We start from the raw sequence: 18317 nt of genomic DNA, 5'->3' as shown, positions 1-18317 counted from the left end.
AATTAGGCTTAGTTTAAGGTAGCAGGGAGTTTGAGTTATCAGGGTTCTTCTGTTGTGTCAATGGTCTTTAGATAATCACTTACTTGAAATGTTATTTAAACCTCTCTTGTAATATTGCACAATGCATTTTTCTTTTTCTTGCTACCAATATTTTTAAATGTCTAGTGACTGTTTTATAATTGTAAGTCTCCAAAAGGCAACTTTGAAAAGAGTAGAGCATTGGGCACTAAGCTGCCACTTGTATCTGTTAATCTCAAATGGAATTCACATGAGAATGTTCACAGCGTTCTGAATCTCATGAATCTTTGTTGTAAACTATCAACAGTTATTATACATGTAGATACATGATGGACATTATTGGAGTTATTTCATGTTTTGTTTTATCAGGTGAAGAAAGACAGTGCCACATACTCTGAAACACCGGTTGAAATTTCTGGGAGTGATGATGCAATTAAAAAAGCCAAAGAACTGATTGAACAAATCATCAGCCCTCAGTCATCCATAATCAGCAGCATGGGAGGTACTTGTTATAAATTCCTCAAACTTCATTGTTGTTACATTAAGTTAACACTAGGTGAATCACTTCTCTGTATAGAGCAGCATGCAAAGAAAGCAGTGTCTGATAGCCCGGGGCTAGTGGATTTGATATTGGGATATTGTTACACAAACCATCTCAGTTCCTCACAGTTGTATGGGGCAGCTCCGCTACATGTTTCTTCTATCTAGTCTGGTATTTTGCCTGGGTCAAAGCTTCAGCCCACGATGATCCCATCTTATCCAGGTCTTCCACAATGGTTTTCTACCATGTTTTTCTTGGCCTGCCTTTTTTTTCATCTTCCTTGTGGTACCCAGACCATAACCTAGGCCGATTGAGGAATTCTTCTTTGTGGTCAGTCAGGATAGATGACCAAACTATAGCAGCCATTTCTTCAGTCCTCAGAAGACAAGTCAGTTTTTGCTGTTTAGTTCAGCTTCAAATCCTTCGGTTGAAAATTCTGTCAGTCTGATATTATTTCTTGTTAGTGTTTCAGCATATCTAGCTAGTTCTGAATTTTGGAACAGTTGAACTTCTTATTCTTAGATAATTGAAATCTACGTGTATGAAGGTTTGTGTTATGTACAAATCACTGATTTTTATTTCAAGTGTCATGATTTGATTTCCAATTGGTTTTTTAGGTCTGTCCATGGAAAATGGTGTTCCAAAGGAAAGGTTGGTTTTTGTGCAGCACATTTATACATTTTTTTTTTACATTATTACATTGTAAAGGTCCACACTTAGTCACCTTATGCTGTAGTTCATATTTATTCTAGTTCAAATTTGTCACTTGCACTTTTTAAGTATTGTTTATTATATGTTGTTGTTGTTGTTTTCTATTTTAAGCTCCCAGTCTTCGACTATCTTTAAACCCATTCCTTGGGCTCGACTGAAAGAGGAAAGAGCTGAAAGAGAGGCTGCTAGATGGGCAGGTAGAGCTAAATGTGCTGTTTTCATGAACTTGTTCATCCTCATCAACTGCCTTGATTTATAACGGCCAGTTGTCGAAGTGGAATTTATAATGTCCCGCAAAAAACAGAAAATTTTATGTGTAAGAAACTGAGTCCACTACACATGTTACAGGTCAAAATTGTATTCAGGTTAAAATTTTTTAACCTAGGTTGATTCTCTATTTCGTTTGTCTCCCAGCCCTAGTTATTCGTGAATTAGGGCCAGGAAAGAAAGGAAATTGAGCATCAACCTTGGTTTATTTTAACCTGAATATAATTTTGACCTGTAACTCTTGTACTTTTATTAATTCTCTCATTATCAAAGCTCACAACTTACATTGGCAAAGAAAACAAAGCCTGTTCATGGTATATCTTATGTTTGATCATAATGTCCAGGATTCCATTTCCAAGCCCTAGGATTTCAAACTGCTTGGAAATTACTGCATAGAATTAAATCAGTATTGTTTTTTGATAATGCATTGTAATTTAAGTCTAAGTTTGACTGTGGCTGTTTACACACTTCACTGTTTCTGGATGTCATCCAGATCTCCCAGCTATCAAGAAAATCTTCTATAATGAGCATCCATCTGTGGCAAACATGGAGAAAGAGGAAGTAGAAAAATTCAGGTATTTTCAAGAATAAAATAATATTGTGCTTTCATGGATTTGATTTGTGTACATTTTATGAACTTTAAAAAGTCAAACCTGGGTGATGAAAGATTTACCAAAGCATTGTTTCCTCTTAAAAGTGTTTAAATACCATTCATGTACCAATGAATTAGGTAAAATAGAAGGGAAGATTTTGTATAAAACATTTTTACTCATGTGACAAGCAGCTACATGTACATGTATGGAAGTATATTGCAACAAGAGAAGTCCTAGCTTGCATTTAAAAATAAGCGGGTTAAATGTGCGGCTAATCGTGGTAGCTACAGTCGTTCTATTTTACAACACAATAAAGGCTAAAAGAAATATGCATCGTTAAACAACAGCCATTAGGATAATGACTCTCACAGAAATTACACGAACGGGATATTTCTGCAAAAACACATTAATCGATTGATCGATCAATCAATTGATCTTTGTATCCTATGGGACGGATGCCATGAATTATTTTGCATCATTGGGGATTTTTATGTGTCAGGGATGCAGGACGCAGAGGTAACAAAATCACTGGAGGCCTTTGAGCAATGTCTGAAGTTTGCTTTTGCTCTTTTTGTCTTGGTGTTCTTTTTGAAATCAGTGGCCAATCAAGTAATCAATTTAACAAGTTTCCAAGCAAAAGTGGCTTCCATAACATTATACAATATAGACCGTTTTTAATGAAGAAACAATGTTACCAGCAGGTATATTTATCCCAGACTAAAGTCCACCATGAGGCGTGTGTGGCTGAGTGGTTTCACAGGTGAAACTCCAGATCTAGAGGTCCAGGTTTTCTAGCCATGCCCTTTGCGTTGTTTCTATAGACAAGGAACTTTACTCCACTTTGTCTCACCTTACCCAGGTGTACATGTATAAATTTGTATGGGCAGCATACTGCTGGGGGTCATCCTGTGGAACTAACATCCCATCCAGGGGGGAGTAGCAATACTCCTAGGCATTCTTCATGCTAAGGAAACCGGGATAAGCTCTGGCTGTTTGGGTCTTTGGCTTGTATATGCTATTATCTTTACCTTTTTTTGTGACAACCAACCATGAATTGCATACCCAGAGGAAATTATTTGTTTATAATTTTATTAAAATAATTTTAATCTTTTTTAAAGGTTTGACAACAATAAAATCACTGTTGAAAACTATGGAGAATCTGTACAAGACCGCCAAATTCCAAACCCCATTAGGACATTCGGTGAAGCATTTGCTGATTATCGTAAGTAAACCAGCCTTGAGGTAGAACGCAAGTCTATCTCAGTGATTGTTGTTGATCGATTGCTTTTATTGTGTAAGAGTTGTTGTCATTGCAACAACCACTTAATTGTTTTCAGTAATTCTAGCAATCTTGTGAAAACTAGCCTTAATGTTTTTTTCTCCCAAAACTGTTCTAATAAATTTGAGCTTGCTAAGCATTTAATTTTCTGTTGGGGCTTTTGCAGCTGAGGTAATGGATGAGATCAATAAACAAGGATTTGAACGACCATCACCCATTCAGGTACAGTATGAAACAAATAGAAACTAGTACAAGCTTGGTTTTTTACTTTCTTTTATATATGAAACTTGTTGAGTGTTACAGTGGAACCGTTAATGTGCCAAGAAGCTGGAAAAATCATACAGCAAAATGTTCCTTGCCTTTTACAAACTATAACTGCAGCAAAAAATGACTTTCATGATACAGAGTTGTTTGAATTAATCTAATAGGGGTACATGGTGTTTAGGTTCCACTCTACCATGGTAGGAATCACATTGTACTTCAATTGTATGAACAAAACAGCTACAAAAAAGAACGGGGGCATATTCATTTTGTTGATTAAACCTGACGTGAATTGCCTCACAAATTCTTATCTCAAGCCAGTGTACTTGAACTACAGATCTATAGTGTTTGGGGTTGGCTGAGATTTCATATTTGATCATCTGAAATAATCAGGTTAACCAAAACAATTGATCATTGATTATAATCAGAAAAATCTCTGTATAACAATTCCATTAAATGGAGTTTTTATTTTAAAAAAATATATTTTTCTTTTGTGAACCACTTTAATAAGGGACACTCATTTTGTGTGGTATTTTACATCAGGACAAAAATCATATGAAATGTTTCAGAAAAGGGACATCAATAGATTATGACTGCATCATGAGCTCATAAAATGACAGCAATAATTTTTCTTGTCAAATATAGCTTGTGATGTCCAATTTAACACATCTTCAATACTCAATTATCACTCTGCTTAAAGTTTTCAATCATTGATCAATAAAATTGTAATAATTATCGGTGATCGGCACACCACTTACTTGAACTGTATCTGAAGAGATGTACTAACCTGGGGCTTCAATAAGCGACAAACGTTTAATTTTGAGATGCTATCGTCAAATTGGGTATATTTTGGCAAACAAATCAATCTGCACCTCTCTTGGGTCATTTGTTGTTTCCCAAAAATACAGTTGTAGTTCAAACTAAGACACAACCTTGTTAAGTGGGGGTGGCATGGGCTTGGCAAAGCTTCATTTTTCACTTTTGCCGTAGATATCAGTGGCAAAATGTGGGGAATGTTGGGGGGCTAAGTTTCTCCACTAACACTACTAATACTACCTTTGTAAATTACTTTGGTGCCAATTTTTTGTAATGATTACAAATTTACTGTCCATGTATATGCCATTATATTTATCTTCTGTTGTCACAAGTTCCCAAAATAAAATGAAAAAAGCTGTAACATCAAGTAGATTTGGTGCCATCTTTTATCTCTGCAATAAAGGCTCAAGCTTGAGTTGAAAGCTCAATATTTTGTTTGCTACAGTAGCATGGAGATTTTAAATTTGGTTTCAAACTTAAGGTTCTGTGGTATTTTTCATATACTTCCAGTGCCAGTCCTGGCCCATAGTTATGTCTGGAATGGATCTGATTGGGATTGCACAGGTGAGAAATAGTACGGTTAAACCCCGCCTTAGGGCCACCTCGGTAATAAGGTCTCCTCGTTATTACCGCCGGTTTTTTTTTGGCCACCTGCTAAAAACTGCCTTACACTTTCTTTTAAAAAACCCTTGTTAATATGACCACCCCGTTAATATGGCTAATTGGTAACCATATTAACGAGGTTCCACTTTAAAATGATATGCCAGTGCTTTTGTAAGCCATTTTTACAAAGAATCAGCAGTATCAGGGTTGTCAAAAAGATTTTGAGTTGTAGGAGATTCAGAAAAAGTAGGTGGCTCTGGGAGATGGATCCCCCCCACAAGCAAGGGGTCAATGGTAACTGTTGAACAAACTCTTCCTACGTGAAAATGAAATATTATCAGTCACAAGCAAGGGACAAAGAAAAAATCTGAGTCCCTGACAGGATTCCAACCTATAACCTCCCAAACACCTGGTGGAAACTCTATCCACTTGAGCTACGGAGAACTCATGGAGAGCAAGGCCATATACTGGGTTCATATTCGACATGCATCCTGCATACTGCTAGGATCAGCAATGTCGATGTCCTAGATTTTGTAAATAAAAGCAATATTTCTGATACTGAACAGAATTCAGACCATAAATAAGACAGTAAGAGAAATGCCTCCACTGTGTTCTCTGTTCCTTCAATAATAATATTTTTTAATAATAGTTAGTTCACTTTTAAGCTTTAGTGATACCCTATGTAATCATTTACCCACTTTACTTTGTTCTCCCTTTTCTTTCTTTTGTATTTTTGATATCATTTCAATATAAATATGTGATAAACTGTACTGTTTGAGAAGTTGTTAGTAAAGTGTTTTTTTTTTTAAAAAAAAGGGAGCTGTTGTACAACTTTTGTTCCATTTTTTTTATTAGACAGGTACAGGAAAAACGTTAGCTTTTCTCCTGCCTGCTTTCCTGCACATCGATGGTCAAGAAACGTAAATATACCAATATGCTCCTTTGTAACTTACATGTAAATGGCTTATCAAGCCTGAGTTTGACGTCAGCAACTCAAAACAGTCTGACCAGTCCAGAAAATTAATAATATTTAGTATTTTAAATGCCTGTAATCAATGAATATCAAAATTTGTTGAGATGTTTTTGCATTTTGTAGTTCTGTACTGGTTTTAAGTATTTTGCAGTTTTTTGTATTCATTATTTAAGTGTGAAAAATTAATAAAAGTTATTAAATTACAAAAAAAAACCATATTATTAAAGTTTTGACATTAAACATCTACCACAGTACATTTATCAGTATATTATTTTTAGTGCAGTTTGCCATAAGTGATTTCTGATAGACTGACAAATTTCCCTTCCAATTTCCCCAGTCTTTGATATTAGACCAAGAGTCACTTTGGGCTGTGATGGACTGACATCCCCTGCAAGGGGAATAGAAATATTCCTAGTCACTTCATTCTTTGGAAGCCAGGTTAAGCTCTGGCCTGACAAACCACTTGGCACAAGACTTGAACTTATCTTTTTGTTGAACTATAGACCTCGTGACAAAAGGGGTGGTCCAACTGTCTTGGTCTTGTCTCCAACACGAGAACTGGCTTTACAAATTGAGGCTGAAGTCAAGAAGTTCCATTACCGAGGCATTAAAAGGTAAGTACACATGTACTGGAAAACTGTGAAATATAGAAATAATAATGAAATGACTAGGTATATACCAAGTCATTTCATGCAATCTGTGAGAGTCATTTTCTTCTGCCCTATTTTATCACTATCTGGCTCGTAACCAGGGCTGTGCTCTAGCAGAGCCCGGTGGCCTGTGGCACCTAACTTTGGCTCTCGGGCGACTAGAAAATCTCAGATTTTTTATAGAAATCATATGATGGGCACCCTAGATTTTACAGTTTCAGAGCACTGGGCTCCCTTCTATTTTCCTTAGAGCACAGCTTTGTTAACTAATTAGAAGTGAGAGCTTGTATGCCCAAAATTCTATGATAACCTCTATTGCATTTGAAGTTTACTGTTTTTAATGTCCTTTTTTTCTTCATCATTTTAGCGTTTGTGTGTATGGGGGTGCAAGCCGCAAGAACCAAATACAGGTGGTACAGAAAGGAGTTGAAATTGTCATAGGTACTTACATGTGTGTTGACGACTAATATCTGCCGTAAAAGTACAGTGTTCTTACCAGGATCTTTAATTGGGTAGCCCCAGGGTCCCTTCTAAAAAATAGGGATCCTAGAGGAAGTTAAAGAGGCAAACTTATCAGTCTGCATTCAGGTGTACATCAACAAAAACCATGAGAAAGGAATAACAAGAGCCTACACTCTGGATAGTACTCTAAGTATAATTTTTATATGGTCCTATGATAGTTGATTTGTGATTCAAGATGGTGGTCACATGCCACTGAACTGCCATCAAAGGTAAAGCTCATGATAATATTAAAAATCAATAATTTTTTGTACATGTATGCCCTACTTTCAGTCATTTGCAATTGTGTTGAGTAAACAGCTAGATTGTTTCCTTGCTGAGCCTTCACTAAAAAAATTAATTCAATTTGCTGGGTAAATGGTATTAGTAGGCAGGGAATTCAACAGCAAGAAAGCTCTTTTGGTTCTCTATCCAGTGTGTACATGTTTTCCATATGTGACCTGTTTTGGGAAAACGTACACTAACGATAATGCGTTATCTGTTAGAAAACTATTCTTACAGATAGCTAATGGATAGTTAATGGCTTTTTTTAAAATGCTCTAATGCCTACGGTTTGCCCAAATGCTCAAACTATTAATTTATTATTGTCGACCAGTAGTATTTAGAGAACCCTGGGGATGAGTTTGAAAAATAATTATAACAGTAATAAATACACTTTATTTCAGTGTCAATGCTCAGCCTGTATTTAGCACCAAAGTGCTTATTGCAGACACTATTTTCATGTCCCCCACTGGAGATGGGATTTTCATTTTACATAGTCATCCAAGCTATGTGAAGCTCTATAGGTTTGCAGAGCCCCCAAGACCCCAAGCACTGGTCCGGCCCCGTGAATAGAACCTATTACCTCCCGCTCTATAGTCAAGCACTCACCCAACTGAGCTAATCCTGCCGCAGTAAATAATTAATAATATTTCATTAATTTTGTCTCTTCTTTTGTCAGCTACTCCTGGAAGATTAAATGATCTGCTCATGAATGAAATTATGGATGTCAGAAGTGTGACATATTTGGTAAGATTCAGGCTCAGCCTTTCTTTCTAGGCTTTTATTTAAATCATATTTCTCTCTCCATATAGTCTTTTGTTAATTTACTGACCTGTGCATCCATAGGTTCTTGATGAGGCAGATAGGATGCTTGATATGGGATTCGAGCCAGAAATCAAGAAAATCCTTCTTGATATCAGACCTGACAGGCAGACAATAATGACCAGGTAGGTAAAAAGTATATGTTTTTCAAGGGCTTCATTTTTAAAGCAAATACAGTGTATGTGGGTTGTAGCCTTAGTTAGAGACAGAGTGACAGAAATGCAAATAACTCCAGACAAAGACAAACTGCTGCTATTGTGGTTCATGAGTGCTGTCAGAGGTTGTATTATTCAGACTTCTATTACAAATGCCATATTACTTTGTTTTATTTTGGTTACAGTGCAACATGGCCTAAAGGAGTTCAAAGAATGGCTGATCAGTACTTAAAAAACCCAGTCAGAGTATTTGTAGGGTCTCTGGACTTAAATGTAAGTACACATAAAATATGTAGTGCTTTGACTTGCCCTGAGGGAAACGGTATTTTGTCTTTCAAGAATCTGTCTCAGGAAACATTGAGATTCAAGGGAAACAAAAATAATTATTTACTACCAGGGCTATCACTAAGATTTCGAGCTGCCAGGTAAATGCAATTGGTAGGCAGGAAATTGAAAAGCTTGGAACTATTTTTTTGGTTTTGTTTTAAGACAATAGCGAGGGGAAATCCCTAGCCCCCCCAGTGCTTGGTGGCAACCGTGTACTACAGTCTAGTTTCTCCAGGAACCAATCATTGAGTGATAAAGCCATAAAAAGCTTTTATGTGTTCAAATATATCACAGTGAGTGGTCAACATTTGTGGGTAATAACTTCTACTGTTACATTGTACCCTCTGACATCATAGATTTTGCAATGCTGCCTGCTACAGTGTTAGAAATGTTTGGCAGAAAACAGTAATTATACTGTTTTATTGTTAGATGTTGTGAATTCATATCAACCAATGTGACCATGTGCAGTTGCGGGAAAGCTTTGGCCATACTACAAATTGGATTGTTTTGTACAGTTTGTTGATTCCATTGTACAGTGTAGCCTTTGCTTTGTAAGTACCTAGATCAAGATAATGCAAAGTTTATCTCGACAGGCTTGTCACAATGTCACTCAGCATGTGGAAGTATTGGATCCCGCTGACAAAAAAGAAAGGGTAAGTGTGTTCATCACTGTTGCAAGGAGAAAAAGACAAGGCCCATGCCTTAACATAACTGGTCTTTATGGTGTAGGTCAAAATTTTTTAACCTAGTTTGATTTTCAATTTTCTTTGTCTGATAGCACTGATTCATGAATAATTAGGGCAAAGAGACAAAGAAAATTGAGAATCAACCTTGGTAAAAAATTTTAACCTTATTTTAATTTTGACCTGTAAAACACAGCCAGCAGGATCTTGCCATTTTTTTTTAAAGGCATTGGGGCCCACTTCTTGAAATTCCCGATAATTACTGGAAATGTGTTGCTGTTGACATTCAAGATAGAGATCTCAATAGTTTTGCAGATAACATGATAAAAATTATGGCCTGGTTTGTTAGCTAGGGTCCACGCTCTTATTCTTTGGTTGAATGTTTGATTTGAATGTTTGATTTCGGGCCCAAAAAGTTACCTGGTGATAAACAGGCCCCCTGGTTGAACTTATGACCTCATGCCTAACAAACAGGTACTCTACTCTTCTCTACTCTAGTCTTCAAACCATGTGGGTGGCAGTTTTCTTTTGTAAGATTCCAAGAGATTTTATGCTCTGCTGAACTTCTGTTTGTCTACATGACCATGACCACATGCCTTTCTTAAAACCCTGTTAACTGTTACATGTTATAAAGGAGTTCGTATAATATTTTCCTTCCTCAGACTCTTGATTTTATTGCTTCCATGAGTGAACAAGACAAAGTCCTAATTTTCGTTGGCAAGAAAGTCAAGTAAGAAAATTATTATTGTTAAGACATGACAATGTAGTTTTTGACAGTTACTAAAACTGCCTTTCGTTATTTTGTTTCTTCAATTTTGTTAACATGGTAACTATGCAGACCCTCATTGCATTTGACATTACTAAAGTTATGGGAAAGGGTTGGGGGGGTGGGGGCTGGGGTAAGAGGATTTTTGCGCCGCATGAATTTTTTCGTTGGCATTTCCCTAGTAAGAATTTTTCTAGGCCAGTGCATGAATATTTTTTAGGGCTACTTGGTTCGCAAGATTGTTTTTTTTTTCATTTAATTTTCACCTGCACAAATATTTTTGTACTTGCCCCCTGCCCTCCCCATAAGTTTTCTAATGGTCCGTCTCTTGTCTTTCGTAGAGCTGATGACATTGCAAGTGACTTCATGTTGGCTGGAATTCGAGGTGTTCAATGCATACATGGAGACAGGTTAGTGAGAGGTTACCATAACCCTGTAAGCCTTAATATCCACACACATACATATTCTCCAGACTGATCTTCGTACATTTCTTTAGAGAATTAGTTGAGAGCCAGCCAACTGTGTCACTGACTGAAAAAAAAAAGATCTTCTTTCATGTATTCACCAGGCTCAAAATTCGACATAACATTCCTATCATTGACCTCCCAAGTTATCCACTTATTTGTTACTTGCTACTTTGGCCAAGTGGAAATTTATCTCGGTTTTTTCAAATGCGTTGTCACTGTCTTTGGTTGTTTCTTCAGAGAGCAGTATGATCGTGAGCAAGCCCTAGACGACTTCAAAACCGGCAAGGCCAAAATCCTCATAGCAACAGACGTAGCTTCAAGGGGATTGGACATTCGTGGTGTCACGTGAGTTATCTTTCTCTCCAGTATTAAGGTCCTTTTGGTGATGGTGCTTTCTCCTAAGAACAGCTACCAATTGGAATTAGCTTGTTTAGTATCCAGTACTGGCTTACTTTCAAAGTCATACAGTGTATACCGTAAATATAGAATACTTTATGGAAAGTGCGGGCATACCGTATTTACGCACGAGATGTTGACGTATCAGAAATCGAACGAGTGAGCGCAGCGAATGAGTAAGATTTCCGATACAAAAAACCCCAAGTGCGTATATACCGTACAGAGCAATTTCCATGTGGTATTGTGTTTATTATATACATACTGAGACATTCATCATTTCGACAGCCTTTTTATTTCAAATCTAAAAATATTTCAAAATGACAAACAAAATGAAGCAGCAGCTTATTAGTAAAAATGTTTGTTAATATTATTTATGAGAGTAAGGATATGGGGTAATCAAAGAATTATAAGTAATGTTAACTTTTTGTTCTTAACGCACAATTGAAAATGAATGAATTTAAGTAAAATGGCCGATTTGAATAGTAAATGAAAGAGAAAGTAGCTCCGATAAAAAGCACAACTTAAGCTTACGTCTCGTTCTGTTTTTCCCCTTCCGCTGTTGTTCAGCTGGCTCTCTACAATTGTCTTCATCGACAGAGAAATACACGAAACTATTCCACTCCAATTTCCGAGATGTTTTTTCACTTTTTTACGAGAAAAACTCTTCGAGAAAAACTTTCCTCGTTGAATGTCTGCAAGCTGCAAGCGCCTATAAAAAGCGGGAATTTTGGCGCGAAACTCACACACCTCTGTGACTTCTGATTGGACGTATCATTTTTCTCACACGTGAAAAAAACCATGGTCTTTCGCGATTCTGATTGGACGTATCATTTTTTTTTAATGTGTGAAAAACATCGTTCGCTCCTCTGATTGGCTAGAACTCATTTGCATAAGAAAATTTACGGCATAGCTTTTTGGTGATAATTTCTCAGTATGTATATAATAGATCCTCTATTAAGCCTCAGAGGGGCTTATTTATTTCAACTACGTTGGAAGGGGGATGGGGCTCTTTAGCAAAGATGATGATACATGTAATTCTCCATAAAAAAATAGCCTTCAGTAGCTCAGTGGTTAGAGCATCCAATTTAGTACTCGGCGGGTCGTGAGTTCGATTCTCACCCAGAGCCCGGATTTTTCTTAGCTTTCTGGTGTTAGCCGGATTCTCCTTCTTCCAAGTTATGAAAGTTATAAGTATTAGTTATTCGGCAGTACACCCACTAATATATTTACTTGTTATTTCTCTCTAGGTGTGTTCTTAACTTTGACTTTCCTCGCAGTATAGAAGACTACGTACATCGAATTGGCCGCACAGGAAGGGCCGGGTAAGTTCAGGCTCGGATCCACACCGGTTTCCACCGTTTTACGAAAATCGGTCAGATTTTTCAGAAATTAGTCCATTTTCCATGGCCAATATCCTGTCTGAATGACTCGGAAACCTAGGAAAGGTGACTTTGGGGAGTTGAAATCAACAAAATTTCACTGGGGTGCATCCCCCCGGACATGTCTAGAAGCTTGCGCCCTCGAACCTCGTTTAAGAAATCGGTCAGTATTTATCCTAGATTCGCGCCTGAAGTTCTTCATTTATATCCTGCACAGACTTGTGTGGACTGTAAACTTACCTTAGATGGTCTGTTATCTTGCAGTAAAAAGGGTACATCGCTTACGTTTGTGACGAGAGATGACTGGAGGCAGGCTCATAAACTGATCAACATTATGGTTGAAGCTAATCAGGTAACGGACATATTTTCAAGGCATAGATAAACACTAGGCCACTGATATATCTCTATCCAGCGGATAACGCGTTTGCTTTCCATAATACTTATCCACTGGATAGTGATGTATCCGGTGGATAGCGCTATCCATTGTTTGAACAACCAGGGCCCATATTTTGTACACTTAGGGCCTGTTTACATGGAGGTGGGGGACCCCGGCTAGGTAAAGGTAACCCGATTAGGTGGGGTAACCCGCCTGTCCATAAAATCTCTCATTTTAATGTGGTCACGTTTACATGTTAGGTGGGGTGACCCGCCACATGTTACCTCACCCACCTGGGGTCCCCCACCTTCATGTAAACAGACCCTTAATGTAAGTTCGATTATTTTCAAAGCGTAACACTTTTGATGGGCAAAGTGATGGCGTACTTTAAAATAAACTCCTTTACTTCTTACGTGTTTACTGTGGCCACTTCCTTCTGACAAAAGCCTTCTCAATTTTAACTCCGCATAGCAGGTTGGAAGAGAAATTTAAATATTTTTTACTGTATATACGTGACGTCGTTTTGAGTACTTACAAATAAATACAACGGACAGAACATCCGCTAGTACTAATTTTATTTTACTGTTGAGCAAACACAAATTCAAAGCAGCTACATGTAGGCACAAGACTCCAACTCTAATTACTAGTTTTGCCTGAGAAAATGTACCAGACAGGAACCTTTTTTGGTTGATTTTACTTCTCATGAAACCCCAAAGAATATCAAACCACGTTAAGGCAGATTATGAAAGAATATTACAGTTTCCCCCTTAAGCAGCTAAAACAAGGTAGTAGAAAAAAGATACCCCTTACTGTCGTTCATTAACGCCGTTCATCGCTGTTGGTTTAAAGGTAGTACCTGATGAATTAGCAGACATGGCGCAGCGCTACGAAGAGTTCCGTGAGAGGAACGGCTACAATAATGAAGGAGGAGGGAGGGGAGGCAGAGGGGGAGGTATGGATGTATTTGTTTTGTTGAGTGCATGTGTCCTACTCCTCCCCAGTGGTCTCTTTTACTTTGTACGTCGGGGGAGGGAGGGTAGAGAGACTAGCAAGGCAACTCAACATGGAGGGGATGACGCGCTTCTCTTTGTTAACATTTAAACCTAAAGACATTTTAAATCCGACTGATGTCGAGACACATTTTGATAATTTTCATTGGAGTACTATTCAGGTTTAAGTTTGGTTCATAGCAGAGGAAAACTGTTTCATTCCCTTCTGTTTACATCGTTGTGAAAGTTCGAGAACTTTAATAGTAATACTTTGGAGAGTAGTTGTGGTAAACATGAGGTGCTAGGGGGCACTTGGCTTGAGATCAGTGGCCTTTAGGGTGGTTAGTGTGGTTTCTTCCATTCTGATTCTGGAGCTGTGTTTCAGCTTTCTTTGCTAATCTTGTCGAGTTATCGTGGAACATTCTTCGTTTTCTCTTGTGCTTCACTGGACAAGCTAATTTGTTTCTTGGTCCAAACCCTTAAACATTCGTCATTATTTCTTCTTTGGAGTTCTTGTGCTCCACTTCTCGCCGTCGGGGAATTTTTCTCTCCCGTGCTGTTCACAAGACGATGTTTACATATTCACTGAGCTTTTAGCACCCGTTATCATCACAAAGGATTCTTTCGACATTGCCGACTCTAGCACTTATAGTATACCTGGCAGGTATAACCTAGTACAGTTTCACCAATTAGCTTAGCTCGCCTTGAGTCTCTCCGTGGCGTAGTGTCTAGAGCGCCCAACATGTTAGCTCATTGATTCAAACCCTGATTCATGACATGAATCAGCGTAATTTTCATCCTTTTCACTCTTGTCATTGCTCTTCATTTTGCAGGCGGCGGTGGCGGCGGTTGTTATAACTGCGGTGGCAGCGGCCATTTTGCTCGGGAATGTCCCGAGGGTGGGGGTGACAGGCGAGGTGGGGGAGGAGGAGGAAGAGGAGGACGCGGCGGTCGAAGAGATCGTGATAACTTTGGGTCTGATATGGGATATGGATTTTGGTGATGCCCCACCCTCCCTTGTCCCACCCTCGCTGGGGAAAAGGACATTTCATGGCGTACTTGAGTAAGTGAAAACTGAGATCTATCCTGTTGTTTGGAGCGTGGCATGACTATGATCATCCAGCTCTTGCGTGCGGACAGTTTACGCCCCTTCGTGCATTCGTTTCAATGAAGCGTCTTTCCCGATAAGAGGTCAATTGGATTTTGAACGTTGGACGGTGTTATCGTATATTTTTTGGATTGGAGTTTTCGGATATTCTTTTAAGGCCGGAAACCTATCTGAAGTTCTGGAACAGTGGACGGGGATATTTTCACAAGGATCATTTCTCGCGTCGCTGATAATTTTACTTTCAGTTTATCTCCAGTCCTTGTCAGTATTGATAGCTGGAGATACCGTAACATGTAGATCTGTTTCACTTCACTTACAAATTTAAATGGAGGATTATTATACTTGATTGTATGAAAGAAATGTCTTTTTGGACGTCTTCTGTCTATATCAGTCAGGATTTATAAAGGCAATCAGTGAACTTAGTGGAGTGCAATTTAGTCTCAAATCATACGCGTGATTTTAAAATCGCGCGAGTTCCATTTGGAATCACAGGTATGATTTCTGGGGATTTCTGACCAAAATTGCACAACAGGAAGTTCAGTTACCACTATATTACAGCCATTTTGAAACAGCAGAATTCAGTCAGTACCAATATTTTATTGATCAAGTAGCCGGTTTGTTGAAAAGGGAAAACAAAAAGACTTTTACATCTCATTTTGTATTTGAAACAGAAATGATGCGATATAGAGCGAAAATGATGCGATTTAGAACGTGAATGACGCGATTCAGAACAGATATGATTTAGAGAAATAAATATTGTGATTCATGAATAAATCACACTGCTGAGAGCCAATCAGATTGCAGGGATCACCAGTGATTTCAAAATGGATGTAATAAAAAGAGGTAACCATTTTTCCCTCCGAGTACAAGTGATGACATGTTTGATAAGCTTGGACTTGGAAAGATTCATTGAAGTTACAGTAAAGCGCGTGCCTCGGAGCCGAGCCTTATACCTAAGAAGAATGACTGTTCACTACAGTGATGAAGCTTTAAACTTTCGGCGCGAATCTGTTCACTGAGGAGAAATCAGGACGAGCCAAAAGGGGATTTGTTTTCATTTACTGTGATATGGTTGTTTGTTGGTTCTTACTTAAAGTTACGTGTACATGGATAGTTTATTTATTTTCGTTAGCTGTTCATTTTTTTCTATGATCGGCCTTCAGGCAGAAAGTGGGGCAGTTTAAACAAACATTGTATGAAAAGTGTGAAAAAAATGACTCGTTATTCATGGAAACGTCTTTAAAATTTCCTATATCATCGCTTCTAACAAACGAATGAACTTTGTTTTCAACCGAAATTTGTAAAACTTAACGTGGAAAAGAATTTCTAAATAAGCCGTTCGCCCTCTCAATGAATTCACTGGAATCTCGGGGTAAGAAATTTTGGAATTTTAAGTTGGCTCACTTGCGAAGAAAGGGTTAATAATCATAAAGGAAATAAAAAAATAGAGTTTATTTTAAAGTTTATGTAGGAGTGTCTAGTTGCATATGCGCGAGTATTTTTTTGCGTGAAGCTTTATTCGAGGTACTAATATTCAACGTTTGATTGTGAACCCAAGGGAACACTTATAATCAAACAAAACATGCAAAAGAAGATATACCGCAAGCAATGATTTTCATCTCCCAGTAGAAACAGTTGATTATATTTTATTGTATCGTCAAACCCTGTTGGCAAGCTGAAGATCTGTACTTGTTGCTTATACTTGACATTCTCTACATATATTTTTTAAAATTGTTACTTGAATTGTCATAAAGATGAAATTACCTATTAAATCGGTAGGGTTTATATGTCGAGGAATTATATTAAAAATTCTGTTTTAAATGAGATATGAAAATAAAAAATTTGTAGTTTTTGTTAGCAATATAATCTTCCTCTTGCAACGTTCCTGCGCTTTGAACGTTAGAAGTAAAGCTGTATTGATGAATGTAAATACTTCCTTACTCGATACCTTATGATACCTACACGAACTGATGTCCTATTTGAGAGTGAACACTGACTACAGTGATGAGGGAAATACTTACTGAAAATGCTCCACACTACCCCTTTTCCTCTCACTTTCGCTTACTTGAAATTTGCTTGTGTGTTGAAGTTCCTGGGAATTGATCCCGGAGCGTTGGGTCTGCAGTCCACGATCTGTACCACTCCGCCACTGCGAATATGCTGCCAGGGGGAGGTTTGATTTGCACCTATATAGCAACAATCATAACAGTAAATATTAACCGATTTGAGTCCTTGCTTACCTAGACCTTCGCTTCTCGTTTCCGGTTCCGGTAGTAGGCCTCAGCTCCTTTGCCACGGGAAACATAAAAAATTTCTAGCTCGCGCCTTGCCCTCGAGAAGAATTTTGAGCTCGACTTGTGGGCAAGTCTAGTGCCTACCCTAATTACTGTTCTCAGGGTTTAACCCTAATCAGTATAGTCATTACTTAACCCTTATCAATTTTAGAAATGAAAGTCGCCCTGAAGTTGTTGAGGTAGTAGTTAGATTTATCTTGTGTGGTTATGTCCTTAATCCTTGTCACCAATCTATGAAGCAGTGAGTTTACGAGGAGAGACTTGATGCTGATCAATATTAAGTCCTTAAGGGTTAAAAAGTTAGATGTACACCCGTAAAGAAAATAATAAGAATTAAGAATCTGCAGTTACTGAATTAATAACAATCGAACATGTAATAAAGGAAATATAAAGGTGCACTAATTAAAAGGTAATTTAAAAGTCCCTTACTGGCACTGAGTGCTTTGGTTAAAACTCGATAAAGAGGTTGTACCCCTAATTTACACGCTAATGCTTAGATATTGAGCCAATTTCTTTGCCTTAAAAAATTCTACTAGAATGAAATCGGCTTAAAATTAAGGTGTTTCGAAACAGTTTCTCGGAGACCATACCGATCTTTTTCAATCGCCTTAAAAGTGATTTCATCCTTGTCCGATCGCCACAAAATTTTCACCAGTGATTGACTATGAATTGAAGTTTGGCAAAATCGGTTTTTAGTAAAATCGATATCACTATGACAACAATGAACAAAAAACTTTAAAATGGATTAAACCCGAATCTCGCGCGTTCTAGACCTCCTGCTACTGACAATCCAACACCAGGAACTTGTGGTGTTTAGCAAATGACCTCCGTGAGAAGTAAAAAATTCTGTATGTTTAAATTCTTATAAAACGTAACTTGACTTTCAGCGCTTTTCTGTATATCTCTAAAACGGCGCGACAGAATTCTTTTTAAACCTCATCACACAATCTCCATGATCAAGAGCCATAATAGTCCTATTGTGGCTCTTGCCATGATGTATATATTAACGTCTGAAACTTTTATTGAGATTGATCCACTGCAACATCTTGAAATTTCAAGACGA

General features: G+C 37.8%; 1 protein-coding gene across 1 annotated transcript in view; it reads left to right on the top strand.

Annotated features, from left to right (window-relative positions):
• The window catches only part of LOC140953097 (probable ATP-dependent RNA helicase DDX43), a 25226-nt gene extending 8400 nt beyond the window's left edge, over positions 1-16826 (top strand). Inside the window, exons 3-23 of the mRNA XM_073402595.1 lie at positions 388-520; positions 1177-1210; positions 1382-1467; positions 2031-2112; positions 3249-3352; positions 3576-3631; positions 4997-5050; positions 5945-6009; positions 6566-6676; positions 7080-7153; positions 8172-8239; positions 8339-8439; positions 8655-8742; positions 9390-9449; positions 10142-10209; positions 10587-10655; positions 10950-11057; positions 12356-12430; positions 12752-12839; positions 13713-13815; positions 14686-16826. Of these exons, the coding sequence (XP_073258696.1) occupies positions 388-520; positions 1177-1210; positions 1382-1467; positions 2031-2112; positions 3249-3352; positions 3576-3631; positions 4997-5050; positions 5945-6009; positions 6566-6676; positions 7080-7153; positions 8172-8239; positions 8339-8439; positions 8655-8742; positions 9390-9449; positions 10142-10209; positions 10587-10655; positions 10950-11057; positions 12356-12430; positions 12752-12839; positions 13713-13815; positions 14686-14855 (1797 nt within the window). The 3' untranslated portion in view covers positions 14856-16826. The remainder of the gene's footprint in view (positions 1-387; positions 521-1176; positions 1211-1381; positions 1468-2030; positions 2113-3248; positions 3353-3575; positions 3632-4996; positions 5051-5944; positions 6010-6565; positions 6677-7079; positions 7154-8171; positions 8240-8338; positions 8440-8654; positions 8743-9389; positions 9450-10141; positions 10210-10586; positions 10656-10949; positions 11058-12355; positions 12431-12751; positions 12840-13712; positions 13816-14685) is intronic.
• The last annotated feature ends 1491 nt before the right edge of the window (positions 16827-18317 follow it).

Source organism: Porites lutea, chromosome 11 (genome assembly GCF_958299795.1).
Source record: "Porites lutea chromosome 11, jaPorLute2.1, whole genome shotgun sequence".
Lineage (NCBI taxonomy): Eukaryota > Metazoa > Cnidaria > Anthozoa > Scleractinia > Poritidae > Porites > Porites lutea.
The sequence above is the reverse complement of the archived record's forward strand: the minus strand, read 5'-3'. Positions and strand labels throughout refer to the sequence as shown.